General features: G+C 39.1%; 1 protein-coding gene across 1 annotated transcript in view; it reads left to right on the top strand.

Moving 5' to 3' along the window:
* The window catches only part of EDEM3 (ER degradation enhancing alpha-mannosidase like protein 3), a 34,836-nt gene extending 10,085 nt beyond the window's left edge, over positions 1-24,751 (top strand). The window contains exons 5-20 of the mRNA XM_065674209.1: positions 1,164-1,276; positions 2,405-2,558; positions 3,556-3,690; positions 4,711-4,816; positions 5,418-5,515; positions 9,416-9,541; positions 10,109-10,192; positions 11,636-11,719; positions 12,282-12,406; positions 12,881-13,046; positions 15,984-16,138; positions 16,901-17,054; positions 17,550-17,744; positions 18,514-18,679; positions 19,176-19,361; positions 20,908-24,751. Coding sequence (XP_065530281.1) covers positions 1,164-1,276; positions 2,405-2,558; positions 3,556-3,690; positions 4,711-4,816; positions 5,418-5,515; positions 9,416-9,541; positions 10,109-10,192; positions 11,636-11,719; positions 12,282-12,406; positions 12,881-13,046; positions 15,984-16,138; positions 16,901-17,054; positions 17,550-17,744; positions 18,514-18,679; positions 19,176-19,361; positions 20,908-21,314 — 2,454 coding nt within the window. The 3' untranslated portion in view covers positions 21,315-24,751. The remainder of the gene's footprint in view (positions 1-1,163; positions 1,277-2,404; positions 2,559-3,555; positions 3,691-4,710; positions 4,817-5,417; positions 5,516-9,415; positions 9,542-10,108; positions 10,193-11,635; positions 11,720-12,281; positions 12,407-12,880; positions 13,047-15,983; positions 16,139-16,900; positions 17,055-17,549; positions 17,745-18,513; positions 18,680-19,175; positions 19,362-20,907) is intronic.
* Positions 24,752-26,353: the final 1,602 nt, after the last annotated feature.

The following is a 26,353-nucleotide window of genomic DNA, read 5'->3' as shown; positions in this document are numbered from 1 at the left end:
TTTTTTCTTGGGTTTTAACTTAAAGTATGTGGGTTTGCTTCCCATTATAGTCTTAAGCAACATGCTAACTTACAGGTGAACACCTCTTTATACCTACTGAATTATTTGTGGTTTTGGACTGTATGTATACATTTCATGGATGAATTTGTGCTTGCTTAAATATACATTTAAGAAATACAACCCTGAATATGTTGGCTAGGAAATGTTGCCAAACTTCTTGTGTTTCATCTCTTATTAAAAGATTCCAATCATTAATAAACTACTTTTTGTTAGATTTCAATCCCTTTGACATATTTTGTCATCATAAGATAGAGTTTGGAAATCAGGAATTTCTGGCCATTCACATCTACATGTAAATCTGTTTTGAAAATCCTTATTGCACTGATTTGGTATGTGAATCACATAGTGGTCTCTCTGATGGCTGTTCCCCTTTTATGATGTGCTGTGAGGTGACCATTGGCTGTTTTGAACCAGGACCACAAATGTTGAAAATGTGGAGTCTGGACCTCTGTGTGTTGAACAGACATTCAGATGGATTATTGTGGTTCATTTACGGTTTTCTTGTCTTAAAGCAGGATAAACAGTTCTAGAATTTAAAGGTACTTATGATAACAAATTGGATTAACAAAGATTCTTAAAGATTGAATAAAAAGAAGGTGTGAAAGGAAATATATAGGAAATACAGAGCTGTTCTTCAGGCACAAGGAGAAAACTGTTGTGGGGAGGAAGCTTGCTAGGACAATTCACTGTACTTTGCATGTGACTCCTTGGTGGATAGGAGGCTTCTAAGAAACTGGAGGCATCAGAGCAGGCCAGCCTTTGGCCACTCTGCTAGCATAGCTGCAGGCCACTGAGTCCTGTTGCACTACAGTCATGGTGAGAGAGTAGGGAAGGAGGACACAAATAAATCTCTGGGTAGGTACATTCTCAGTGACTTCATTCTTTGTGTACAGCTTTTATTCTCTTTCATGCATCTCATGAGAAAAACAATACTACCAACGTCTGTTGCACTGTATCAGAGTATGCCTGTGCAGGACCAGGATATCGGTCTAAGCCATGTTAAATGCTTTCTTTTTTAATTCATTGCACTAGTTATTCTATGCCTGATTGTGATTGTATTAGCTATGTTTGAACCTAAACACTTGCTTATATTTCTATTCCAGGTGTTAAATAAAACCAAAGAGTTTGAAGAGGCTGTAAAAAAAGTAATAAAGGATGTTAATTTAGATAATGACATAGTAGTATCTGTCTTTGAAACCAACATAAGAGTCCTTGGGTGAGTAACTTCTATGTTTTCTAAACTCTTAAAAATGTGTTTTTCAGCTGCATGTCCTTAAGGCATACCTTTCTGTATGTATTTTAATTAGATATAAGGAAGAAATTATTTACTGTGAGGGTGGTGAAAGACTGGCACAGATTGCCCAGAGAAATTGTGAATCCCTTGAATTCAAGTGTTCAAGGCTAGACTAGATGGAACTGTGGGCAGCCTGGTCTAGTGGAAGGTGTCCATGCTCATGGCAGGGCATTGGAATTAAAAGATCTTTAAGGTCCCTTCCAGCCAAGTCTGTTCTATGATTCTGATTCTATAGTTCTGTGCTGTTTTCCCCTCATTTAAAACAGTTGTGCCTTTGTCAGTTAGCATAGCTTGACACCTGCCCTAAGAAAGGTTTTAAAATGCTAGGCAGGAATTAATGCAGTGAAGTTGACCCCCATCTAGCTGCTGCAGGTAGAGTTTTTTTGAGATATATATATATATATATAAATAGATAGATAGATAGGTAGATAGATAGATAGAGAAAGAGAGAGAGGGAGGGAATGAGAGAGAGGGAGGGAGGAAGTGAGAGAGGGAGAGAGAGAGAGGGAGGGAGGGAGAGAGAGAGAAAGGAAGGAAAGGAAGGAAAGAAAAAAGAAAGAAAGGAAGGAAGGAAAGAAAGTGCTTTGGTAGCATTGGTTTTTATTTAATGGAAGCAGTCTTACAAATTATGCTGTTCAGTACTTGATTTAACAGATAGAACATTTCCATGCTTGGTATAATAGCTTATTTCAGGTTGGAAGTGACTTCTGGAGGTCTCTAGTCCAACTTGCAGCTCAATGCAGGATCAGAGCAGGTTAGTTTTATCTATTATGTGCAGTTTTAGAGGTGCTGGTTATTCTTGACTGTCAGTGGAAACAGTGATTCCTCTGCAGTTTAGGACTGAGTTCTAAATGTTACAGAATTGCTTCTGAAATACTGATAGCTAACCTTGATTGTAACTGGGAGTTGTATCTGCTCAGCATTTCTGAAAACTAGGGCTATGTGAATATAGCAAAGTTATATACATGGACATCTAATTGTGGAAAGTTTTGTAGTGCTGTTCAGATGAATATGCCTTTTGAGATTGTGGATAATTTTTCTTGTGTTTAGGGGTCTCCTAGGTGGGCATTCAGTGGCAATTATGCTGAAGGAAAAAGGTGAATACATGCAGTGGTACAACGGTGAACTTCTGCACATGGCAAAGGAACTAGGCTACAAGCTTTTACCTGCTTTTAATACCACTAGTGGTCTCCCTTATCCAAGAGTAAGTTGTTTGGTTTCTGCAATTCGGAATTACTTGTGTAAGCAAAATTTTTGTTGTTTTGCTTTTATCCCTGTTTCTAAAATCACTTATATATTTAGCCATTATACAGAAAATAAAAGCTGATAAAGTGCTCTTTAGTAATACGTGCTACCTAGTACTTTAAAATACAGATTTAGGCTCTGAATACCTACATTTCCACCTCTGAAAATTACTATGATGTTGAAAGAGAAATAGCAAGCATTTGCTTCTGAATTTAGCACAAAACTGATTAATCTTTGTAATCTACATCCACATTTTTAAGAGGGCAAAGTTAGCTGTAATCTAAAAATACTCAATGTAAAAACTTTCATGTTCAAACAGAGCATGGTGCAAACTTAATGACGGAAAACTACTTTCCATGCGTATCATCCATTGATTTTGTGAGATGTAGCTTTGATTGGAAACTTTTTCAGAAATTAAAAATTTAGGCTTAGTAAATCAGCACTTTTCTAGTGAAAACGGCTAATTCAAAATGTTCAGGCTTTGACAGTCTTCTGCTGAGAGGGCCCTTTTCAGAATGAAAAGGTTATGTTGTGCCCTCAACAAAAGCAAGCCCATCTTGCAGGTATTCTCTGGAGCCAGGAGTAGCAAGATGTTTACAAAGCTTAATTTTGAGCACTTGTGATGATCTTAGTTCCTGGTTTGCTGGCAAATAAATTGCTAGAATTAGATTTTTAGGGTGGTATTCTTTTATTCAAATTGTTAGTGAACCAGGCAACAGGTATTTAGGCCAGTCCTTGTTTTGGAGTGTTGAGTATTTTGGGTACTTCTGGATAACCTTATGTGCGTGTTTGAGTTGATAGTATGTGCTAAAGCAGAGCAAAACTGAAGGGGGCTTTGTGATCTTTTTTTTTCTTGCCTTTAGAAAAAGTTACATAGTTGCTCTACAGACATATCATAGAAGTATAAATTCTTTCAGCTAGTAACAATAAAGATGATGATATCTACTTTTCTCTAGGTTAACTTAAAATTTGGTGTAAGACATCCAGAAGCACGAACAGGATCAGAAACTGATACCTGTACTGCTTGTGCAGGTACCTTGATCCTTGAGTTTGCAGCTTTAAGCCGATTCACAGGAACATCTATATTTGAGGTTTGCTTTCCATGCTAACTTACTTTTTGGTATTCATTAGTGTTCTGTTACATTTCTTTAATTTTGGGCAAACAATTTTGAGTTTATGAAATGGGTGCATATCTTAGGTGTTCTGCACAAAAGGTTTGCATGTGTTTATATTTGTCATGTGTTGGGGAGTTTTTCCTGAAGTGTTAATCTGATTTTACAGAACAAAAAACCACAGGAAATAATTTTGTTTGAAAGTAGTTACAGTAATGTAGAAGTAAGCAAGATAAATATACTGAAGAGTAGCTAAAGAATAATGCTTGCATAGCTTTGGGGTAAAGAGATCAGGACTAGTAAGAAGAAAAGTGGGATATTTGGTCCTTGATACGTAGCTTGAAAAAAATAATAAATAAACCCCACACTTGTACAGTCCCACTGAACTTGTGCAAGACCCACCTAAGGGTATATTGTCAGTGGAAAGATAAATAAAAATGCTTGCAGGTATGGTTTTGTTGATACAATAACAAAAAGAAAAGCCAACAAACCCCTTCATTATGTGCCTGGTATTCCACTTCATGTCATGGAACCCAGTGGAAGCATAGCTGGGCCTGTGCTGTGTGTTTTGGTAGAACTTGTCTGCTAAAATCCCATGAACGTGCTTTGTGATTTAAAGCCATTTTTATTGCATAGGTTATTACCTTCAAGTTAATTTTGTATATGTAAAGAATGTATGTAACTTGTGTACTAACCTATGCAGAAGGATGTTTAACTTGGTGATACACTGTATGGTCTTAGGCAAATAGTTGAGTAGTCAACACCATTCTTTCTGATCAGCAACTGAGTAACTGTTTAAAATGTGGACTGAACATTATGGTATCTAAAATGTGGACTGAACATTATGGTATCTAAGTGTAATACTGAGTTACAGAACTGTTAGATATGAAACATTTTATTACTCCCTAGCATCTTAATTTCAATAGACAAAAGAATAACAGTCTTTAGGAACTGTGTTTCTCTAATTTCCTTTAATTAGCTTTTTTTTTGCTGTTGCAGGAATATGCCCGGAAAGCGCTTGATTTTATTTGGGAAAAGAGACAGCGTAGCAGCAATTTAGTGGGCGTTACAATTAATATTCATACTGGAGACTGGGTCCGCAAAGGTGTGTGATATTCTGACTCGGAATCAGTGACCACAAATGGGTTTGGGCAAGAAAAAGATCTTGACATCTTCCTGCCCCAGGCAGGTTTATCTAGACTATTTAAAAATAATGGGATAGGCAACTGGACTTAAATAATTTAAGTACTGGAGAAACTTGCTACAGTGGAGCCTGGCTTTGCTCTGGGAAGGTGTTTTGGCAGCAAAACTAGTTTTATTTATTGTAAAGGAAGTGTTCTCTGGTTCACTTTAATACTGAGAGAGAAATGCCTTGGGATAAATTTCCAGAGATTCTACTATGAATACATAGGAAAAGTATAAATAGGGCTGTGATTGTTTATGGCAGCCAGTAGAAATATTTTCATATGAGGAAAGTGAAACAACTGTCTTCAGTGCATGTCTCTTCATATTATGTGCACTGATATTGTAAAGCCTTTACCATAGATACCCAGTATTGTGTCTCTGCATCCATCTGTGCCTTAATTCTAGTGATAGGAGGCTTTTCCTTTTGCTGAAAGAGCCTTTAAAGTAAAAATGAAACCAAGGGAAAATATCCATATAACTATTTAAACCAAAACCACCTTTTAATTTTTTGCTGTTTCCAGATAGTGGAGTTGGAGCCGGAATAGATTCATATTATGAATATTTATTAAAAGCCTATGTCTTGCTGGGAGATGACAGTTTCCTGGAAAGATTTAACACGGTAAGTTAACACCTTGCTCAGGTTTGTGCTTTCTGTAAGACAAATTTAAGACTAGTTGTATTGTCAATCAGCTGTTAGTCTGGAGAAGCTTATAAAGAGATCTTTAACAGAATTTCTGTGACTTCTGATGTGTCTAGTGCCAGTACTTATTGCTATGAGTTCTTGCTAATCTTGGGTGAATTGTCACCTGAGCTGCTATTTTAACCCCATCCAATGAAAATTGGAATCTTCTGGATCTTTTTCTACGTTTCCAGTACAGGAGAAGCAGTATTTCAAGATCACCTTGAAGAGTGTAGTATTGCAAATATTTCTGTGAAACAACATAAAGGCCACTTGTTACAAGCCACAGTGCAAGTTCTTTCTGTTCTGGAGCAAGAAAAAAGAGCTGAAAATCAAAACCTGGATCTTGCATTGAACTGCAGATCCTAAGGCCCAGTATACAAGCTGAAAAGCACACCTATATTACTAGATTAGTAAGATTACTAAGCAACTTTTTCAGCATCATTATTCTTTCATGAAAGTATTCTTTTTTTGAAGATAGGAATATCCAATAAAAACATTTTATATAATAAAATGATTTTATATAGAATAATTTTCTATCATAAGCAGTGTTAAAATTTGAATATTTCAGCAGCTAAAAGGCCTGCTGCAGTGCTCTAAGTGTAGTGATTGTTTTATATTCCTAACCTGCAGCCCCTTTTTTTTTTCCCTCTGTTGTGTCTGTTAACTGTTTCCTGTTGATTTGGTACCTGTGTTCATGATTGTACCTTCTTGTGCTTCAGAAGACAGGAAAGACAGTTGTCTTGGGGTGTAGTAGGATTGGAATTTAGTAAGTTGACAAGTGAGCTAGTGGAGTTTAAGGACAGATAGGAAAAGCCTCACACTTGCAGGCCCTTGTTCTCATGGGGGACTTCAACCTCTCTGACATCTGTTGGAGGGACAGTACTGCACGGCAAAAGCAATCCAGGAGGTTCCTCAATTGTGTGGAAGACAACTTCCTTCTGCAAGTAATAGAGGAGCCGACAAGGAGAGGTGCCATGCTTGACCTTGTGCTCACCAACAGGGAAGGGCTTGTTGAGAATGTGGTGCTCCGGGGCAGCCTTGGATGCAGCGATCACGAGATGGTCGAATTTGAGATCCCCAGGACAGTGAGAAGAGCATGTAGCAAGCTCACTGCCCTGGACTTCAAAAGAGCAGACTTTGGTCTCTTCAGGAACCTGCTTAGTAAGGTTCCATGGGATATAGCCCTGGAGGGCAGGGGGGCCCAAGACTGTTGGTTGATATTCAAGGATCACCTGCTACAAGCTCAGGAGTGCTGCATCGCAACTAGAAGGAAGCGCGGCAGGAGGGCCAGGAGACCTCCTTGGATGGATAAGGAGCTGCTGAGGAAAATTCAAATGAAATAAGAGGCTTATAAAAAGTGGAAGCAAGGAGAAGTGGCCTGGGTAGAGTTACGGGGATGTTGTCCGGGAAGCTAGGGACCAGGTTAGGAAGGCTAAGGCCCAGTTAGAATTAAACTTGGCTAGGGATGTTAATGATAACAGGAAGGGATTCTACAGGTACACAGCAAACAAAAAACAGACTAGGGACAACATAGGCCCCCTGAGGAAGCTCTTGGGAGAACTGGCTACACAGGATTTGGAGAAGGCTGAGGTTCTGAATGACTTCTTTGTCTCGGTCTTCACTGGCAAAGGCTCTGACTGCACCACCCAAGTCTTAGAAGGCAGACGCAGAGACTGTGAGAATGAAGACCTTGGGGCAACTGTAGGAGAGGATCTGGTTCGAGACCATCTTAAAAATCTGAACGCGCACAAGTCCGTGGGACCTGATGGAATCCATCCGCGGGTCCTGAAGGATCTGGCGAATGAAGTTGCTAAGCCACTGGCCATCATATTTGAAAAATCATGGCAGTCAGGTGAAGTTCCCGACGACTGGAAAAAGGGAAATGTAACCCCTGTTTTCAAGAAGGGGAAAATGGAAGACCCGGGGAATTACAGACCAGTCAGTCTCACCTCTGTGCCTGGCAAAATCTTGGAGTGCATTCTCCTGGAAGGCATACTAAGGCACATGAAAAACAACAAGGTGCTTGGTGACAGAGAAAGTTGGGGCTGTTCAGCCTGGAGAAGAGAAGGCTGCATGGAGACCTCATAGCAGCCTTCCAGTACCTGAAGGGGGCCTATAGGGGTGCTGAGGAGGGACTCTTCATCAGGGACTGTAGTGACAGGACGAGGGGTAACGGGTTCAAACTTAAACAGGGGAAGTTTAGATTGGATATAAGGAGGAAGTTCTTTCCTGTTAGGGTGGTGAGGCACTGGAATGGGTTGCCCAGGGAGGCTGTAAGTGCTTCATCCCTGGCAGTGTTCAAGGCCAGGTTGGACGAAGCCTTGGGTGGGATGGTTTAGTCTCAGGGGTCAGTGCTGGGACCAGTGCTGTTTAATATTTTCATCAATGACCTGGATGAGGGAACTGAGTGCACCCTCAGCAAGTTCGCTGATGACACAAAACTGGGAGGAGTGGCTGACACACCAGAAGGCTGTTTTGCCGTTCAGCGAGACCTGGACAGGCTGGAGAGTTGGGCGGGGAGAAACTTGATGAAATTTAACAAGGGCAAGTGTAGAGTCTTGCATCTGGGGAAGAACAACCCCATGTACCAGTACAGGTTGGGGGTTGACCTGCTGGAAAGTAGCGAAGGGGAAAGGGACCTGGGGGTCCTGGTGGATAGGAGGATGACCATGAGCCAGCAATGTGCTCTTGTGGCCAAGAAGGCAAATGGCATCTTAGGGTGCATTAGAAAGGGTGTGGTTAGTAGGTCAAGAGAGGTTCTCCTCCCCCTCTACTCAGCCTTGGTGAGGCCGCATCTGGAATATTGCGTCCAGTTCTGGGCCCCTCTGTTCAAGAAGGACAGGGAATTGCTTGAAGGAGTCCAGCGCAGAGCCACAAAGATGATTAAGGGAGTGGAACACCTCCCTTATGAGGAGAGGCTGAGGGAGCTGGGTCTCTTTAGCTTGGAGAAGAGGAGACTGAGGGGTGACCTCATCAATGTTTCCAAATATGTAAAGGGTGGGTGTCAGGATGATAGAGCTAGGCTTTTTTCAGTGATATCCAGTGATAGGACAAGGGGCAATGGGTGTAAACTGGGGCATAGGAAGTTCCACGTTAACATCAGGAAGAACTTCTTTACTGTAAGAGTGACAGAGCACTGGAACAGGTTGCCCAGGGGGGTTGTGGAGTCTCCTACACTGGAGATATTCAAGGCCCGCCTGGACAAGTTCCTGTGTGATGTACTGTAGGTTACCCTGCTCTTGCAGGGGGGTTGGACTAGATGATCTTTTGAGGTCCCTTCCAACCCTTGGGATTCTGTGTGATTCTGTGAGGTCTCCCTGCCCATGGCAGGGGGGGTTGGAACTAAATGATCTTGAGGTCCTTTCCAACCCTAACTATTCTATGATTCTATGATTCTGAGCCATCTAGTCCAGCTGCTTTTGTTTTCTATACTTCCTTTCCCCCTTCTTCTGAATACATTTGCTTTAGAATTCTGTTGTCCAGAGAAAGCAATTTCAGCTTTGTTTAGCTTGTGCTTAAAAATTAAGCCAGAACTAATGTACCTTAACTGTGATAGTTACTTCTTTATTGCATGGCTACTGAATATACTTTTTTGTATGCATACTACTTGGAAAATGTGATGTGTATTGCATGTGTAATACAGTGGAGCTTTTCAGTATTTGCTAGACATTTTTAGTTTGCAAAACTAGAAATTAATGTGCATTCCTAAATGCAGTAATGATTGGCAGTGTAATATTGGTCCTTCCTTTGAAATAAAATTTCATAGTCTGGTAATCTGTATCTGTTTTGTAAAATGTATTGATTATGCAAACTCATGATTTTTCTGATGTTTGTCAGCACTACAATGCCATAATGAGATACATTAGCCAACCACCTCTTCTTCTTGATGTCCATATTCATAAACCAATGCTAAATGCTAGGACCTGGATGGATTCTTTGCTAGCTTTCTTCCCTGGATTGCAGGTAAGGTTTAAAACCCATGCACAGATGATCTTAATGACAAGTAAATAATTAAATAGATTGGATATGTAATTGACGAATCAACCTGAGTAATTTGACTTTTAAGAAATACTGAAAGAGGATTCCTGTACTGACTCTTCCTGTAACTTTAATGCTGTGATGCAAGTTAATTTGTATTTGGGCCATGTTGAGAATCAGGAAAAGTATGTCTGTATGGTTTTCTTCCTTCACCACCAGTCATTAAAAACACTTAACTTAAGCTGCCTTTTTAGTAGTCTAGTGACAGATTTTCTAGTTTGTGTGCCATTTAAGACAAAGTCCCATTTCCATCTCTAAATGATAGAGATCCTTTTTCTGCATAGGCAGTAGTCTTAATGTCACTGATATTGCTTAAAAAGCTCTAAAGGAATATCTATGGCTTACATACTGTAAATATTACCCCCTTTCAGTGTATCTGCTAGAAATGTAGAAATTGGTCTGTAGCTTTACATGAACACAGCAAGTGTGCCTAACTTTGAATATTACTCCTATGCATGGTGAATTAGTTTTAATTTTATTATTTAATTTTAGGTGTTGAAGGGCGATATTAGACCTGCTATTGAAACTCATGAGATGCTGTATCAGGTTATAAAAAAGCATAACTTTCTTCCGGAGGTAAGTTAGTAATTTTTTGATTGTGTAAACTGATTCTTACCTCAATTTGAGCAGTGTCAGCCATTTAAAAAAAATAATAGTAGGTATACCTGCTACTAAAACCAAAGGCCTCATCTCCACAGCATTCTCATGTGAGCTACAGTTCTGCACATATGACAACTGTGTTTTGGATATGAAATATTTTTCCTTCAGTTATGCTGTAATTAACAGAATCATAGGGAGCTGCTGCTGTTAATGATTGCTTATGCTTTATATTTCAGCCTTTCAAAATTGACCTTGGCTCATTTCAGTATGCAAAACCTGTACAAGCAAATGTAATAGTAGCTGCTTAGTAATATAATAGCATTAATGCTAAAGATCACAGCCATGTTCATACCAAGGAGGGAAACTAAAGACTGAATTGTTCTGAGAGAACATTCTGAAATTTTGCATACTGTAAGTAGGTACACAAACTTACCTGTAGATACTGCAAGTGCAGTGTTTGAGCAAGTTAATTCTGCACAGAAAAGCTTGTTTACCTGCTGAAGTGTGTGTCTTTGTGATGATCCAGAATATACAAGAGCACTTCTGACTCCAGTTTTAATTTTGACTTTCCCTAGTGTAAGCTTATTTCTGTTAGAGAACATTTAGTTAACGTCACATTCATCTAATGTAGATACTGAGACGAAAGAATGCTCTCTAAGCACTGGGATAATTTTTTTTGAGTGCTTTTAAAATGGTATGATTGGCTTCTCAGGACTCTTCTGGGCTGGTTTTTCAGTGCTTTGTACTTAGGAAGGGAACTTTGAAATATCAGTTATGCCATCTCCTTTAGCAAAGACTTAGTTTAAGCCCTAGAATGAACCAACTGGTAGTGGATGTGAACACGTAGATTAGGAAATTTTTAGGTGCCTGACTTTTAGTCTCTGGTATTTCTTATGTTAGAAGCGGCTGCTCACCATCTGTCAGTCTGAAATGGCAGTTTAATGCAGTGGAAGTTTCAGGTGGTGGATATGTTTGCAAAGATTGTATTTGTGAAAGCTTAAGTGGTCTCTTTGTCGTGGCCCTTCAACAGACTCCTTTAGTTGGATTGCAGCAGTTGTGTGTTTGTGCTGACAGGAGTGATTGGAGGCTGCGTGCTGCCTTCTGGGTTTGGACCACAAGTTCTCATCTGTTATGTCTTGCCAGAACCCCACTTGCTGGACACTTATGAAGAAGCTGGGTGGTGTCCACAGTCCTGCACTAGCACAAGCTTAAATCTCACTCATACTAAGTGGACTAGAGCACTGGTTTAGGTTTTGGACTCAAATGTACTAATGGGACAAATGTTCTTGTAGCCTCCTGAGACCGATGTTGGGCCTTCAGTCCTCCACTGTTGTGTATTTTAACTATTGTAGTAAGTAGGATTCAAAATAAACCTGTGTTTGGTTTTTATTCTTGGTTTTAATTTTTGTTCTTCTTCAGGCATTCACAACAGACTTTAGAGTTCACTGGGCTCAGCATCCTTTAAGGCCTGAATTTGCTGAAAGCACTTATTTCCTGTATAAGGTAAGATAATTGTCATTCGTCTGAGTTTTTGTCACTTTATCTAGCAGCTAGAATTCTGTTGACGTTTTATTTCAATATAGAATGAGTAGCATATCTCCAGCTTATTTTATCTACTGGTGCCAGTTTGTATATAAAGAAGATAAAAGTATTGGTTATCAAAAATTGTTCTAGGAATTTTGTTTGATATGCCTAGAATTAGAAGAAAACTGTTTAGTGACAAAGGCCCATATTTTTGAAGATATGTGTTGCCCATCTCTCCTAAAGAGATCTTGGAGAGTAAGAGCTAAAGCCATTTGTACCTTGCAGAGAAGAGCAGTGCCTAAATGTCTTGTGTTTCTGTAAGTGTTTCCATGTGAGTATCTGCATATCCATAGAAAGTAATGTCTCTCAATGTCTCAGAAGTCTCTCTTGTGACTAGCAATATTAATAAATTAGATGTTACTGGTGTCTGAGAAGGTACAGAAACAAATTTGCATTAGGAAAATGATTGCTGCTGATTGTAAAGTAAGTCTAAGGGCACCTATATGTTTGGGATTGACTTTTGTCAGTTTTTCTTTTCTAGGCTACTGGGGACCCTTACTATCTAGAAGTAGGAAAAACGCTCATTGAAAACTTGAACAAGTATGCAAGAGTACCTTGTGGGTTTGCTGCAATGAAGGATGTTCGTACAGGAAGTCATGAAGATAGGTAAAAGTTTTCACAATTTTTTCATAAAAAAAGATTAGAGAAAAAAATCTTATTACTCTGTTTATATAATAGAATTAATTGACTTTGGAGTAGCTGTCTGTCTTCAGTTTGATTGTGCATTTAAATTATGCATTTTTCATAGTCTGTAAACTATTTCAATAGTTTTAGTTTGTTACATAAGAATATTTTTAGTTTAATAATGCTTCATTTGTCTTGGAGCAATGCATTAATTACTTTCCAACAAGATACTACCAATATAGAGGTTTTTATTTTTCGGTAATGCTGCTTTGTAATGATTATGCTGAATCACTTCCCTACAAACATGGTTTCTTCCAAGTGAAAGGGATGCTAATGGAATGAAGTTCAACAATAATAGTCATGAAGTATTCAGAGGTGGAGCAATATGAGTATTTCTTTTGGTGATCTTGTAGAAAAAAGGGCATCTTCCTAAAGGACATCCACTTTTTTCCATAGAATGGATTCTTTCTTTCTGGCCGAGATGTTTAAATATCTTTACCTGCTGTTTGCTGATAAGGAAGACATGATTTTCGACATTGAAGATTATATCTTCACTACAGAAGCTCATCTATTACCACTTTGGCTTTCTACTACAAATCAAACCATTGCTAAAAAAAATACAGTAAGTAATAGGTTAATCAGTTTTAGTAGTGCTTTGAAGCAGTTCCTTTTTTTATGAGAGAAAATGGAAGAAAAATCAGAAAAAATCAATAGTTTGAAGAAATACATTGGTTGTAACACTTCATTTAATATGACCAATTTCACCATATTAACAGTGCCAGTCACATCAATATGAGTGATGTTTCTATGACTGGACTCCACACAACTGAATCTTGAGAAAAATGCTGTGGAAAATTAGCAGTATTTAAAAAGAAAAACATTCCCTATCTTTGTGGATTTGGAAAGAAAGCACTGTGATGTTTTTATCTCCATCTTTTTTTCTTTTTTTTTCTCTAAAACATTTGTAACACTGTGCCTAAACTTTTGTCTTTTATTTTACTACAGGAGTCCTTGGCAAATTTTGAAAGGCTTTTTGAGCCCACTACAAAGTTAGTTTGACAGCTGCAGCTTTGGAATATTTAATTAGTTTAATCCATGCAGTAGGCATCTATTGTGTAAATCTGAGGACATTTATGGGTTTATAAATTACTTAACCTTCCGAAATAACCTGTAGTAATACAACTGTCCTCTGAAGCATCATAAATACTTGGGGTTTTTTGTGTGTGTTCAGTGAGGTGACACTATTTATTTTTAAGGCAGTAATACTTCTGGCAAGCAAAAGAAATAACGAGAAAGCAAAGAGAGAGGTGTCTAGGGTATCAGGGACATAAATTTCTTTATGTTAGTGTACCTTTATTTTTACCTTTTACTGAGAGTTTTACAGTAATACCTGGATCAGGGGACGTGCTCATGCTGTATATCAAGCCATGTGTCCCAGAGAAATCTTAACCAAGTAGGGCACACTCTGTTTTATAGACTCTAGCATTAGACAGTGAACAATTTTTAATTACTTGCACTTGGTGTCCAACATTGGTAATACATTTAATGGGTCATGGAGTTGTCTTTCATGTTCCTTGATGGAGATCCTGCACCCTCACTGAAGTGTTTTTTCTTTGAGCATTTATCATCTTTTGTCTTTTGGTTTTGGAAATTGAGACTTTTAAACTATGCAAGAAGTTCTCTAAAGGGTCTGAAGGAGCATTTTATATAACTTCTGTTGCTAACATGAAAAGTTGATACTTTTGAGGCAGACAGGATTTCCACAGCTGATGCAAATGCTAATAGATGGCCAATAAAGAGAATAGAGTAAATTCATAGAATCATAGAATGGTTTGGGTTGGAAAGGGCCTTAAAAATCATCTAGTTCCACCCCCCTGACACAGACAGGGACACCTTCCACTAGACCAGGTTGCTCAAAGCCTTGTGCAACCTGGCCTTACACACTTCCAGGGATGGGGCATCCACAACTTTTCGGGGCAACATGTTTTCTAGGGTCTCGCCACCCTCAGAGTAAAGAATTTCATCTTAATACCTTATCTAAATCCATTTCCAGTATAATCTAAAGCCATTTTCCCTTGTCCTAGCTGTACATGCCTTTGTAAATAGTCCCTCTCCAGCTTTCTTGTCAGCCCCTCTAGGTACTGGAAGGCTGCTATAAGGTCTTCCTGGAGTGTTCGCTTCTCCAGGCTGAACAACCCCAACTCTCTCAGCCTGTCTTCATAGGAGAGGTGTGCAGCCCTCTGATCATCTTCATGGCCTCCTCTGGACTTGCTCCAAAATGTCCACATAAATTGTTCAGATGCAGTTTTCTTACACTGTTTTAGGTCAAAGCTGCTAATATTCAGAATATAAGTAAGATCCATTGAAAAGAGTGTCAACAAGATGCATTAAGTGGCTTAAAGGCTGTGAAGATGAGTGTGTTAATTTTTTATGGAATTTATCTGATGGGGGAAAAAATTATAAGAAAAAACGGAATGTGTAAATTATTTTTCATATAAACACAGTGCTATTAAAACAAACTGTCTGTGACATAGTTGTAGTATCAACCCAACATCCTGTTTGTATTTATGTTCATAATCAGGAAACATCATGTCTTACTATGCTGATGTTTACAGTTGTGCTTGCAAGACCTTCTTTCTTAAGTGATGTGACTACCCTTTGTCACACTAAAAGCATAGGTACTTTAAACTGCTTGTTCCAGTAAACTAATAGCCTTTTAGGCCTCGTTTTTAAGGGAGCTTTTAAATACTTGATTTTTAATTAGCTAGTGCGTTGCGAACAGTGCGGTGTGTTTTTTTCAATAGATAAATACTACATTAACTTTTATAGGTGAGAAATTTAACTTGCCACTTATCCCATCAGTTATTTGCAAAACTTAGAAGAGGTTAAATATGGCTCCAAGTCACTGTAGGTGTTCCACATGGTTTTACATGTTACAAAACAGTGATCTGTGCAAATTGTAGCTCTGTCATCTTTTCTGAAAATAGATTGTTTGAATTATATATAGATTCATCCTTGCCCATTCAGACTACCAAGTCAGTGTGGCTTCTGAGGAGGAGAATCTTTTGTTCACATGAAAAGATGTGACATTCTTAGTAATATGAAGCAAGAATGACCTATGGCCTGAGGCTGATCCAGTCTGATAAAGGTGGCATCAAATGTAGTTATAACTACTTCCTTTCATAGTTTCCTTCCTTTCATGTCAGGAGTGGGCTTTAGAAGTACTGTTTGCTAGTAGAGGATTAGCTGTTTCTACAGGAAAATTCTAGAAATTGTGGATACAAGTTTGGTAAGTTACAAATTAGAATGGGTGTTATATTTCTGTATCCCTAGAAAGGGATTATAGTGCACTGGTTACCCTTTATTAGTGCAGTGTGTGACACAGAAGTGTGATGTATTCTTCATTCCTGGAATCTGTGTGGTGCAGAACATTTATTGCATTCAGTTGCTGTATGTCCTGAGTAGAGAGATTACTTAAGGGTAGGTCTGGCTGTTGGTTTTTCTTTGTATAAAAATATAAACAGCAGTTTTAATAGGTGATCTGTATTTTTCATTTCAGACTACAGAATACACAGAGCTGGATGACAGCAACTTTGACTGGACCTGTCCGAACACCCAGATTCTTTTCCCAAATGACCCTATGTTTGCTCAAAGCATTCGTGAACCTTTGAAAAATGTGGTGGATAAGAGCTGTCCTAGGGGTATTTCCAGAGCGTAAGATGAATATTTTCTGTTTCTTGGTAGTGTAGGAGTAAGTGGAACAGGGTCTGTTAAGCATGGACAGAGAAATTTGAGCTGTATTGGAGCCTGCTCTGCTCAAGTTTGTAGTTCTTTCAGAATGGATAGCCTAGCTGTAGGAAAAATCAGTCACGTTTTCTCTGGCAGCATCATCAAGACTTAGTTAATTTTGAGCAGGAATTAGCAAGTCTTTCAAGTAAAAGGAGCTTAATGAGCCATATACTGCAAGTGGTAGTTGTAGACCAGGTATTACAGGAAGTATGTATTTCTGATTTGTAAAATTAATCTCTATAGACTTGTGAACAGTTCTGCAACTCTTCTTTGTAGTAAGCAAATTGTATTACCGTACATAACTTCATCTATTTCAAAGAGTTTAGGACAGTCTGTTATAGCTGATGAAGTTTTATCTATCTAACCAGCTTTTTGATATTTATACTTCTTAAGTAAAACTGACTAGCAACTCTGTAAGGAGAACTGGGTTTAGTCAGTCTTAGTAATGCAGGCTATTTAGAAATATGGTAGTTTTATCAACACTGCATGTGCTTTTTTGCATTACAAAATTATTGATAGAATCAACAACTTTTAAAAAAGATCGTTTGACTGAGAAGTTTCATTATAGTGAAGCTTGTACTCAGTGTTATTCCAAGGAATTCTAATCTTGTGTTCGGAATAATGTGAAAGTTAGGTTTCAAGAATAATCTGCTTTTTAAAGATTAGACCTCTAATATCTTTTGGCAGGGAAGAGAGTTTGGGAAGTGGACCAAAACCACCATTGAGAGCCCGAGATTTCATGGCCAGTAATCCTGAACACTTGGAGATACTGAAGAAGATGGGAGTCAGTTTGATTCATCTTAAAGATGGACGAGTACAATTAGTACAGCATGCAGTGCAAGTAAGGCCCGACCATACTTCTTTTGAACACTTTCAGCAAAATCCTACTAGCAATGATTTGTGACTTAGAGGTTCAGGAGGGACATCCAGACAGTGGAAGAAGGCACATGAGCTGGATATGCAACTATATTTGGCAACTATATTTGTTACTATTTTGCCTCAGCAACACTTTTAACTAATCTTTCATTACATTAGACAGGGGCTGTTCATGTCAAAGTGATGTACCTAACAGCATCTTACCTGAAAGCACTAGCTTTAGGAGGTCTCTGTGTTTGTATGGTTTTAGTCTTCTGAGTGGTGGACACAGTAAGAGGTTAACTTCTGTATTTAAAATAATAAGCAAGTTCCAGTGAGCATCCACTCTGTATTTTAAAATCTTCTTGCACTTGTCCAAGCAAACATAATTCCAATTCGCCCTCAAAGTTTCTTGAATATTTAAGAAGAAACTGTTTTTTTTTTGGTTTGTGTTTTCTTTTTTTTCTTTTTTACTACTCAGGCAGCAAGTTCACTTGATGCTGAAGATGGCTTACGGTTCATGCAGGAAATGATTGAACTCTCCAGTCAGCAACAGAAAGAGCAACAGCTACCTCCTCGTGCTGTTCAAATTGTTTCCCATCCATTCTTTGGTCGGGTGGTCTTGACTGCTGGACCAGCACAATTTGGGATGGACTTATCCAAACACAAAGCAGGGGTATGTAAACTGCGTATGTGATCTGTTTCTAGCTTTCTGTTACTTTCCTTATTGCATAAGGCTAAATTTTACAGTACTGTTACTATTTCAGGATGGCCAGCTGGAGGGTGACCAATTAATTAGTAATTAAAATGACAGGGCGCAGGAATGACAGAATGACAGCAGTGACAGTTTTAGATGAGTGGCTTATCAGTCTGTGGCTGGTGCTCTGTTTCTGAGTCATTGGTCATGATTTAGGATTTAATACACACACATAGTATGATTTCTTTGAAAAAAATTATATAATCTGCAGTGCATATTTTAAGAGATGTTAATTTAAGGGAAGGTTTTCATGCCATGTCAGCCATGAATTTGCAGAAACCTTTTTAGAGTAGGTTGTTTTTATGCAAGCATTTATAAAAAGCTGTGTCTAGATGGAAGAAAATACCACAGAGACAATGGTCCCTACTGGAAACTGTGGGAGAGCCTGGTGACTTTGGCTGGGCAAGATGCAGCCCCAAAGAGGAGCTCCAGACTAGCAGTTCACAGAAAATCTTCCAGAGGCAGCAGTTCACAGGTGTAGACAAAATACACTGAGTATGAGAGTTAGGTTTTCACTCTGTCATTCTTTGCTTCTTAGAACTCCAGCTTCATGGTAAAGATTGCCTGCACTGACGGAAGACAACATGAGATGCATAAGATTAATTGAAGAAAAGAAAATGTTTAGGGATCTTTTGCAAGCCTGAACCTAGTGTTCTTATCCTCTCTTTGCTTTTGTTTTTCCAAACAGACAAGAGGATTTGTTGCAACCATTAAGCCATATAATGGATGTTCAGAGATCACTAATCCTGAGGCAGTGAAAGAGAAAATTGCTTTGATGCAAAGAGGCCAGTGTATGTTTGCTGAAAAGGCACGAAACATTCAAAAAGCTGGAGCAATAGGAGGCATTGTTATTGGTAAATAAAACTTTGAGTTCTTAATTTGTGTAGATGTAATCTGTATTTTACAGATTTGAAGTTACTGGAATGCTGACAAGAAGCTGTTAAACTCTTTGAGATGCTGTACTCCAGCACAGAAATTGTGCTTTCAGAAGATGAAGAAATGTTTTTGGCTTTGTCTGGTTTTGCACAAAAAGCCTAGTGAAACAAATTGGGATGGGTAATTGTCACTGCTTTTGCAGATTAAAAGTTATACTTTAAGGATCACTGTGTGTTGAAATAGTGCTGTCTACTAGCTGCTGAGGAAGAATTGAGATACAAATGAAAGATGTTAAGGAACACAAGTACACAAGCTGGCTTTTTGCATTTTACAACCAATGTACTATTTTATGCTTGGGATCCTCTTAACTGACTGGACAGTAGAAAGCTGCTCAAAAGTGCTGAAGTTCAGCGTTATAGTCTGTTTATCTAACAGGAGGTTTGCTTGCTTTTCCTTTTGTGTGCATCTGGCCAGATGACAATGAGGGAAGCAGTAGTGATACAGCTCCTCTCTTTCAAATGGCTGGTGATGGAAAGAATACAGATGATATTACAATTCCCATGCTCTTCCTCTTCAACAAGGAAGGAAACATTATACTGGATGCCATCCGAGAGTATGAGGCTGTGGAGGTGCTCCTTTCTGATAAAGCAAAAGACAGAGGTAAAATCAGAGGTTATTTATACAAATTTAGCTTCCATCTCTATCATGGCACAATGTGAAATGTACAATAATGATTTCTACTGCTACTCGAAGGTACAGACACATTATTTGATAGCTGTAGTCTTCTGATGACATTGTTATCAGTTTTTTCATAAGAAAGCCATTATCTATGTCATTATCCACTGCCCCATCAAGTTAACGTTAACATCTAGAAATGCTGCTCAGAAGTTAAATGTCAGTTTGACTAATGAGCAAATACAGCCTTTTTGATTTCTTTTGAACTCTTTTTGCCACAATCTGCTTTGAAGTAGTATCAGGAACAGCATAAGTGGTTTTAGTGCCCTACATTGTAAGTGCCTCTCTCTTATCAAGCTCCCCAGTGGCGTTCTTGGTACTCACAAGGACAGACGCAACTGTTAAAACTATTTTGCCTAACTAAGGAGAAGTGGTTATCATGAGAAATAAGGCTACTGACCTCAGATGTTTTGCAGTTTTTCTTGTATAATACAAGAAAATGGCAAGCTAATACATTCCTAATTAAAATGTTTGCATGTGGCAGAAAATTCTAGGTTTTCCTTCTGTAAGCCTTCCTTATAGTAGTGCTGCTTTGTCCAAGCAGAGCGTGTAAGAACAAGTATCTCTAGTAAACTAATGGGAGTGTTTATTTTCTGCACGTTTGCAGAGGTGATATGCTGAAAGCTAGTGATGCTTCTTCCTAGCTGCTTACAAATTCCTCCTCTTGATAACTATGGTTAAGCTGCTCTAACAAAATACTAAATACAAAAGATAGCTCTGCATTTGAGAATTTGTAATTCGTATCTGCTTCTTCCTCTCCCTCCTTGTGCTTCCGTTTGGTATCCCAGCAACAATCTTTAAAGGTAAAATGATTCCAAACTACATTATTGATAGCAGTAAGTATCCCATATTAAAAGTGATGTATGCCGTTAAACTCCCTAGAAGTCTTGAAATATTAGTGTCCTGTACACTAGGTATAAGCTTCAAACTACGGAGAAATCTGCATGGTTAAATTGGACGGCTGTTGTAAAGCTAAATAGGTACTTGAGATATGTATGTTACTTCACTTTAGTGGGGATGTGATGAGGGAGGATTTGGCTTTGGGCTCTCTAGTTCACAGTTCAGTAAATTCGTGAAACACTGTCTAAGTCCTGCTTGCTTAGATGTGAGAGAGCCTGTTGGATCTGGGAGTGGTTTAAAATTGGTGTTCAGTGCATGTAGTGGGTATTTACTTAAGACTGAATGATGGTAACTAGCACTTACCCAGAAGTCACTATTCAAGTCTGAGGAACCAAAACTGGTCTCACTATATTGTATGCCCTCATTTAAAATGTGTTTAAATGTCTTCCCTCCCCCTGTAAAATGTCTTCCTTAATAATGTTAAATTTTCATATCAGTGGTAAGTCTGCACTTCCTTAAGGAAATAAGGCCAAGGGAAATGACCTTGCTTTTAAAATACACACTAAAATCTGCCTTCCTATCTTCCCCCTCCCCCCCCCAACATTTCTTTTTTTCTCTCCCCCTCTCAAAGACTTGGAAATGGAGAATATGGACCAGAAATTATCTGAAAATGATTCGCATAAACAGAATTCAGAAGAAGCTACTTCAGCATTTCAGGATGTTGGTGAAGTCAGTGAGGAGCCTGAAGAAGAAGAAAGATCTGATGTTATTGACCCTGATTCTTTAGCTCCTACTAATGCAGACAGTGACAGAGTTTCCATTTCAAGTCAGGATTCCTATGTCCCTGAACCTGATGAGGCTAGTGCTCCAGAGCCAACATGTACACAAGGAGATAACCAGCCTCAGGAACAGAAGACCGAAACAGAGTCAAATTCCAAAGTTAACTGGGATAATAAAGTCCAGCCTATGGAATCCATATTAGCAGACTGGAATGAAGATATAGAAGCATTTGAAATGATGGAAAAGGATGAGCTATGACTTGTAATAATAACTTATTTGTTAGTAAACAAATGGAGAACTCTTTGGGTAGAAGTGAGGCCCTGGTATCTGAGAACTAGAAAACATATTCAGTATTGTGACAAGCAACCAGGTTTCACCTGGAAAATACCATAGAAATCCAGCACACAGTCTTTGTTTTAATTTTTCCTGTTTAAAAATGGGAATGTGCAATTGAAGCATTTGTCTGGCTCCACTGCATGGTGCTGTAACCCAGGAGGCTCATTCAGGGAATTAGCCCGACTTCTGCGTTCCAGACTCCGAGAGGTCACACTCCCTTGGTCTCTGGAAAGCAGAAGTTGAACACAGTGGGGTTAACATACTACATAACGGTTATCGGTGAGAGCACGTGAAAGCAGTAGTTCAGCCACTGTTCTGGGTGGAGTGAAGGTGCAGTTTCACTGATCTCCACTGAGTTGAAAGCCTTCATTGACAGCAACAGGTCAAATTGTTTCCAATTGTTGTATCTTCAGGACACAGCTAGAAGCAGTTTGATTTTTGTCCTGACATATCATACTGGGACATGGTAGTGTTGCTCATCACCCCTTCCATTACTTTGAACCACTGTCACAACATCTGAGTTTTCCCTTCTCTGCTTTCGACTAAAGAGACTGTATAGCCCAAAGGTAGGGTAGAGTATACTTTGTAAGCAGTTTTCATCAGGAAAACTGAGACAGCCTTGGTGTGTACCAGATAAAGGTGTTCCCAGTGCTTTGTTAAAGTTTGAGGTTAAGGTAAAGTGGACAAGACAGATGATGAGTTACAGGTATTTCCTTTGGCCTCCCAGGTTGGAAAAACTCAATCTACCCTGAGATATGGAATTTAAACTGGCAATATCCTCTGAAAGGACACTAAACAGAACTAGATCAACGATAACATAATCTTCCTTTTTCTACAAATTTGACTTACAGCTTGACTTTGTTGTCATTGTTTTTTATATGCAACTTCTATACTTGTGATACTTAAGGCAATGAGGCCAGTACCAGTAATGAAAGGCAACAATTTTGGCTGTTGGGTCCATAGTTCAAAGTATAGTGGTGTGAACTGCAAGGATGACTAGTGTATTCCTCTGGGCTTTGGGGGTTTATTACAGGTAAGTGTGAGTCCTAGTTTGCTATCCCTATTATGAAAAACATTATTTAATTAAAAAGGGGGATGTTTAAACAACTGAGAGATGTTTTGATTGTGTCCAAAGAAACTGCCAAAACCTAATTAACTTGATTTCTATAAACTGCTTTTAGTGACTTGTGTTTCAAAGAATTGTTTTATATGAAAGAATGAATTAACACTGCCTATATGCTGCACCAGGCTAAAAACAAAGGTTTATATTCATTGTTACATGGAATAAAAAAAAATCCCCATTCTGAATTGCACTTTTCATTTAGCTGGTGAAATTATGTGTGCTGAATATGCAACTGTTAATTAGTACAGCCATACTGTATGTATTTATGTATACTTCTGTACAGTGTGAATGGAGAGATCCTAGGCAAATGTTGTATACATGTATACTTAACGTCAGTTGCTTTCAAGAGTATCAAAATGCACAGGCACCTTTTGAGAGCATGACAGTCAGTCGGAATATTATCCATAAACTGAACGATAACATTAAATCACTAGAGTAGGAGGTAATTTTGAGGAGGAAATGAAGCAGTAGCAGAATAGTGAATAAGTGTCCTTTTAAATAAATTAGCTTTTAAATGCAGTTATAATTCCTTTGCACAAATAACTGTATGGAGGTTTGGACTGAATGAGTAGGGCTTGAAGCAGCTGTGGTTTTTCAGTTGAGAATTTTTTTGTGTAAGTTTTTTTGTTACGTGAGTTTCTTCATGTCAGGCACTTGATCGTGGAAGCCTTTGTAAGTGTCCTTTGTTACTTTGAGCCTCAGTGGTGCTGTGCTCCCCAGTAGCACCCAGGCTCAAAGCAACGTGGCCAAGTGCAGTCAGCTGCAGGCTCAAAACCATCAGGTGCAGATGAGATGTTTTCACTCTGGTAATTCCTTTGATCTGTCAGTGTGCAGTGCCACAAAAGGAGCATTTTTGTTCCCGTGCTTTTCAACATAGACTACATCTTCATACTTGTTAGCTCTTTTGGTGGAAATAGAATTATTTTATAGCTACAGAGGCCCTGTGGTCATTCTGTTAAGACTGTCAATATAGCAACTAAAGGTTTTCTTTTTTTTACTTGCAGAAAATTTAGGTGTAGATGTAAAATGTTATTAAAAGATTAGCTTTCCTTGCCGTCACCAGCTCATTTTGATTTAACTGCTTTTTCTACATCTATTGCTAAAGCAGCAGACAATAGCTCTTCTTTTATGGGATTCTGAACGATCCCAGAGCTCTGTTTGGAACTGAAGCATCATTTTGGTGGTGGCCTACCTCAGATAACTGTTGCCTCCTTCCTTTTGGGTTGGGTTTTGTTTTGTTTTACTGTTTCGGTTTTCCTACTTTACTTTTGAAACCATCATGAGAGCCATAGCTTTGTTTACAGAAGTGAAATTGGTATGGTTGACCGTTAGGGAAAGAGGAGTAAATTGGGGAGGGGTGGGGGGTAGTTTTATTCAGGTTATTTTAAGTTCGTAGTTCGTGATGAACTATGAAATGGGGTTTAGTTCAACCTTTTCATATCATTCGCGAAATCAGTTTTCTGTCACTGTCATCTTAAAAAGTGGAAAGAATGTATTCATCAAAAAAATAAAAACCTTTTAGAGAGGGGAGTAAGTGTTCTTCCTGGATTTTTAGAATCCTGCTCCCTCCCTGTGGAATATCGGTTGTACATTGTTAATCAGTAATCGCCTCTTTCTTTGGATAGCTTTGTACATTTATTTGTATGGTTTTGAGCACCGAAGAATTCAGGAATCACAGCTGGAACTAGCACTTATTCCATGCAATGTAACTCGGATCAGCCAATTAATTTCATCTTGGTGAATCTTCTTAATTGTTTACATGTATTGTTTCTTAATGAAGTTTCAAAATGAGCCCAGCTCTGGTTCTCCTCCTCCTGCCAGAGTAGCTGAAGGCGCACTCATAGGCATGGCTAAGTGCATGTTGAGAGGTTAAAACCAGGACATCTTATGCAAAAGGCATCAGTCAGAACATAGAAAAAAAACAAAAACATTCTGTGAATGAAATATTGTACGTTCAGATTTTATAAGGTTTTTTTTTGGTTTTTTTTTAGCCAGCCCAATTTACAGCCCTATATTTTCTTACAAAAGATGTCTAATAACGGGTGCTGTAACACTATTGTTGGGTTTCACTGTCTGGTGATAAGTGTATACAATATTTCTAAGGGCAACTATGTACTGTGATGTAAAAGTCTGGGCTAAAATGTATATAATCTGTGTACATAATTGTGTACTTGATTATAATTGCTGATTGTAAAGATTTAATAAAATGTAAATATTCTGGTCAGGCTCTGCTAAACTGATGCTAATTTCTGAATTGCCCAACCAGCCCTGTTTGCCTTCACTGTTAGCAAGACCTTTGGTAGTCACACCGGTACTCCATGTCTGTCTGTATTAGGAACCTTAATGAGGTCCTCTGGGGAAGGCACCACAGGAAACCAGAGCCCAGTTTAACCTGTTGCCCTCCTGATCCTTGTGGATGGTGGAGAGGGGCTTGGGAGGTTGAAGCAGAGCCATGAAGAGCAGCAGCGTTGTCTCTCTCGTCTCTGCTGGACTAACTGGAGAGATTTTTGAGCAAACCCTCTGCAGACAGCATTACTTTATATACGTACACACACACACACACACACACATAATTATATACAGAAAGATAAAAACTCTGAAAGGAATTGGTGTTTTCTTGTCGCAATCCCCTTCTGCAGTCCTTGAAGGATCTGGCTTTATTGTTAATGTTCTTTTCCATGACCTTGCTGGCCCTGATGCCCAGATACTGTTTGAATAAAACCAGGAATCACCATCCCATTGCAGATGGCCTCTGAAAAGGCAAAAATATTTTGCAAAATCAGTAGCTGGGGTGTGTCCCCATCCCTGCTCCTCTTAATGTTTCTAACAAGGAATTGGGAATATTTATTTATTTATTTTCCAGTCTGGACATATTCCAAACATTCCCACTCCTCAGGGACATTAGCACAGGTGTGTTGAAGGGTAAGTAAGGCACTGGTATGTCACACCTCTTACAAAAACTGTCTTGGTAATTACCTTATACCAATGGTTGTATTAATGGTCTGTGACTCAATTTTCACATTTCCACTTTCTAGTTAGGTCACCCAAAGCTGGATCTTCAGCAGCTGTGACAAAAATTCAGCCTCAGCATATGCTCATCCCATCATTCGTGTCAGTGCAAAGCTGCTGGTGGCAGGGATCCCATTTTCTTCGGAAGTGCTACATAAAAAGGTAATGTTGGTACATGTTTCCAACCAGAATGGTCCCTATAAACCACTATCTGCCTGGGAAGGTTCACCCAAGCTATTAAGCCCCAGCACGGGTGAGTTCATCTTTATTAATCCTTTGGTGGAGGGTGCAGCAGGCTGGCCCCTTGGCAGAGGCATTTAAGCCAATATTGTGCAAAACAACGTGTGCAGTACTCGGTGGTACCTGCACGGCTTTTGTGGAGCACCAGTGGGAGGGCTCAGGCACTCTGCTGGCTGTGACACCAGGGCAGACCTGATGGTAGCAGTGCAGGGCAGAGAATGGGAACAAATACAGAAACACGGTTTCATCCTTAACCCACCAAAAACCCTACCCGAGTGTTTCTCTGCCTTCACACCCTTTGCTGGGTGCTGCCATCACCCTCACGGTGCCGTAGGCTGTGATCACTGTGCTGGGCAGGACTCCCTGAGTTTGGGGCATAAGCCCCTGCCGAGGTTGCTCAGAGGGTTGCGCATGAACAGGCGGAGCCGGTGAAGTGGCAGCATGGGTGAGAAGAAATGAAAGAGCTGGCTGTACTGAATTTGATGCATTTGAGGATCTCTCTACACACCTCTTCTCCTTGTGGGCAGCAGGTTGGTAATAGAGTAAATGCGATCATTAAGAATGTGCATGATCCTCACTTCACAGCAAA

The sequence above is a fragment of the Lathamus discolor genome, chromosome 3, assembly GCF_037157495.1.
Source record: "Lathamus discolor isolate bLatDis1 chromosome 3, bLatDis1.hap1, whole genome shotgun sequence".
NCBI classification, from domain to species: domain Eukaryota; kingdom Metazoa; phylum Chordata; class Aves; order Psittaciformes; family Psittacidae; genus Lathamus; species Lathamus discolor.
The sequence above is the reverse complement of the archived record's forward strand: the minus strand, read 5'-3'. Positions and strand labels throughout refer to the sequence as shown.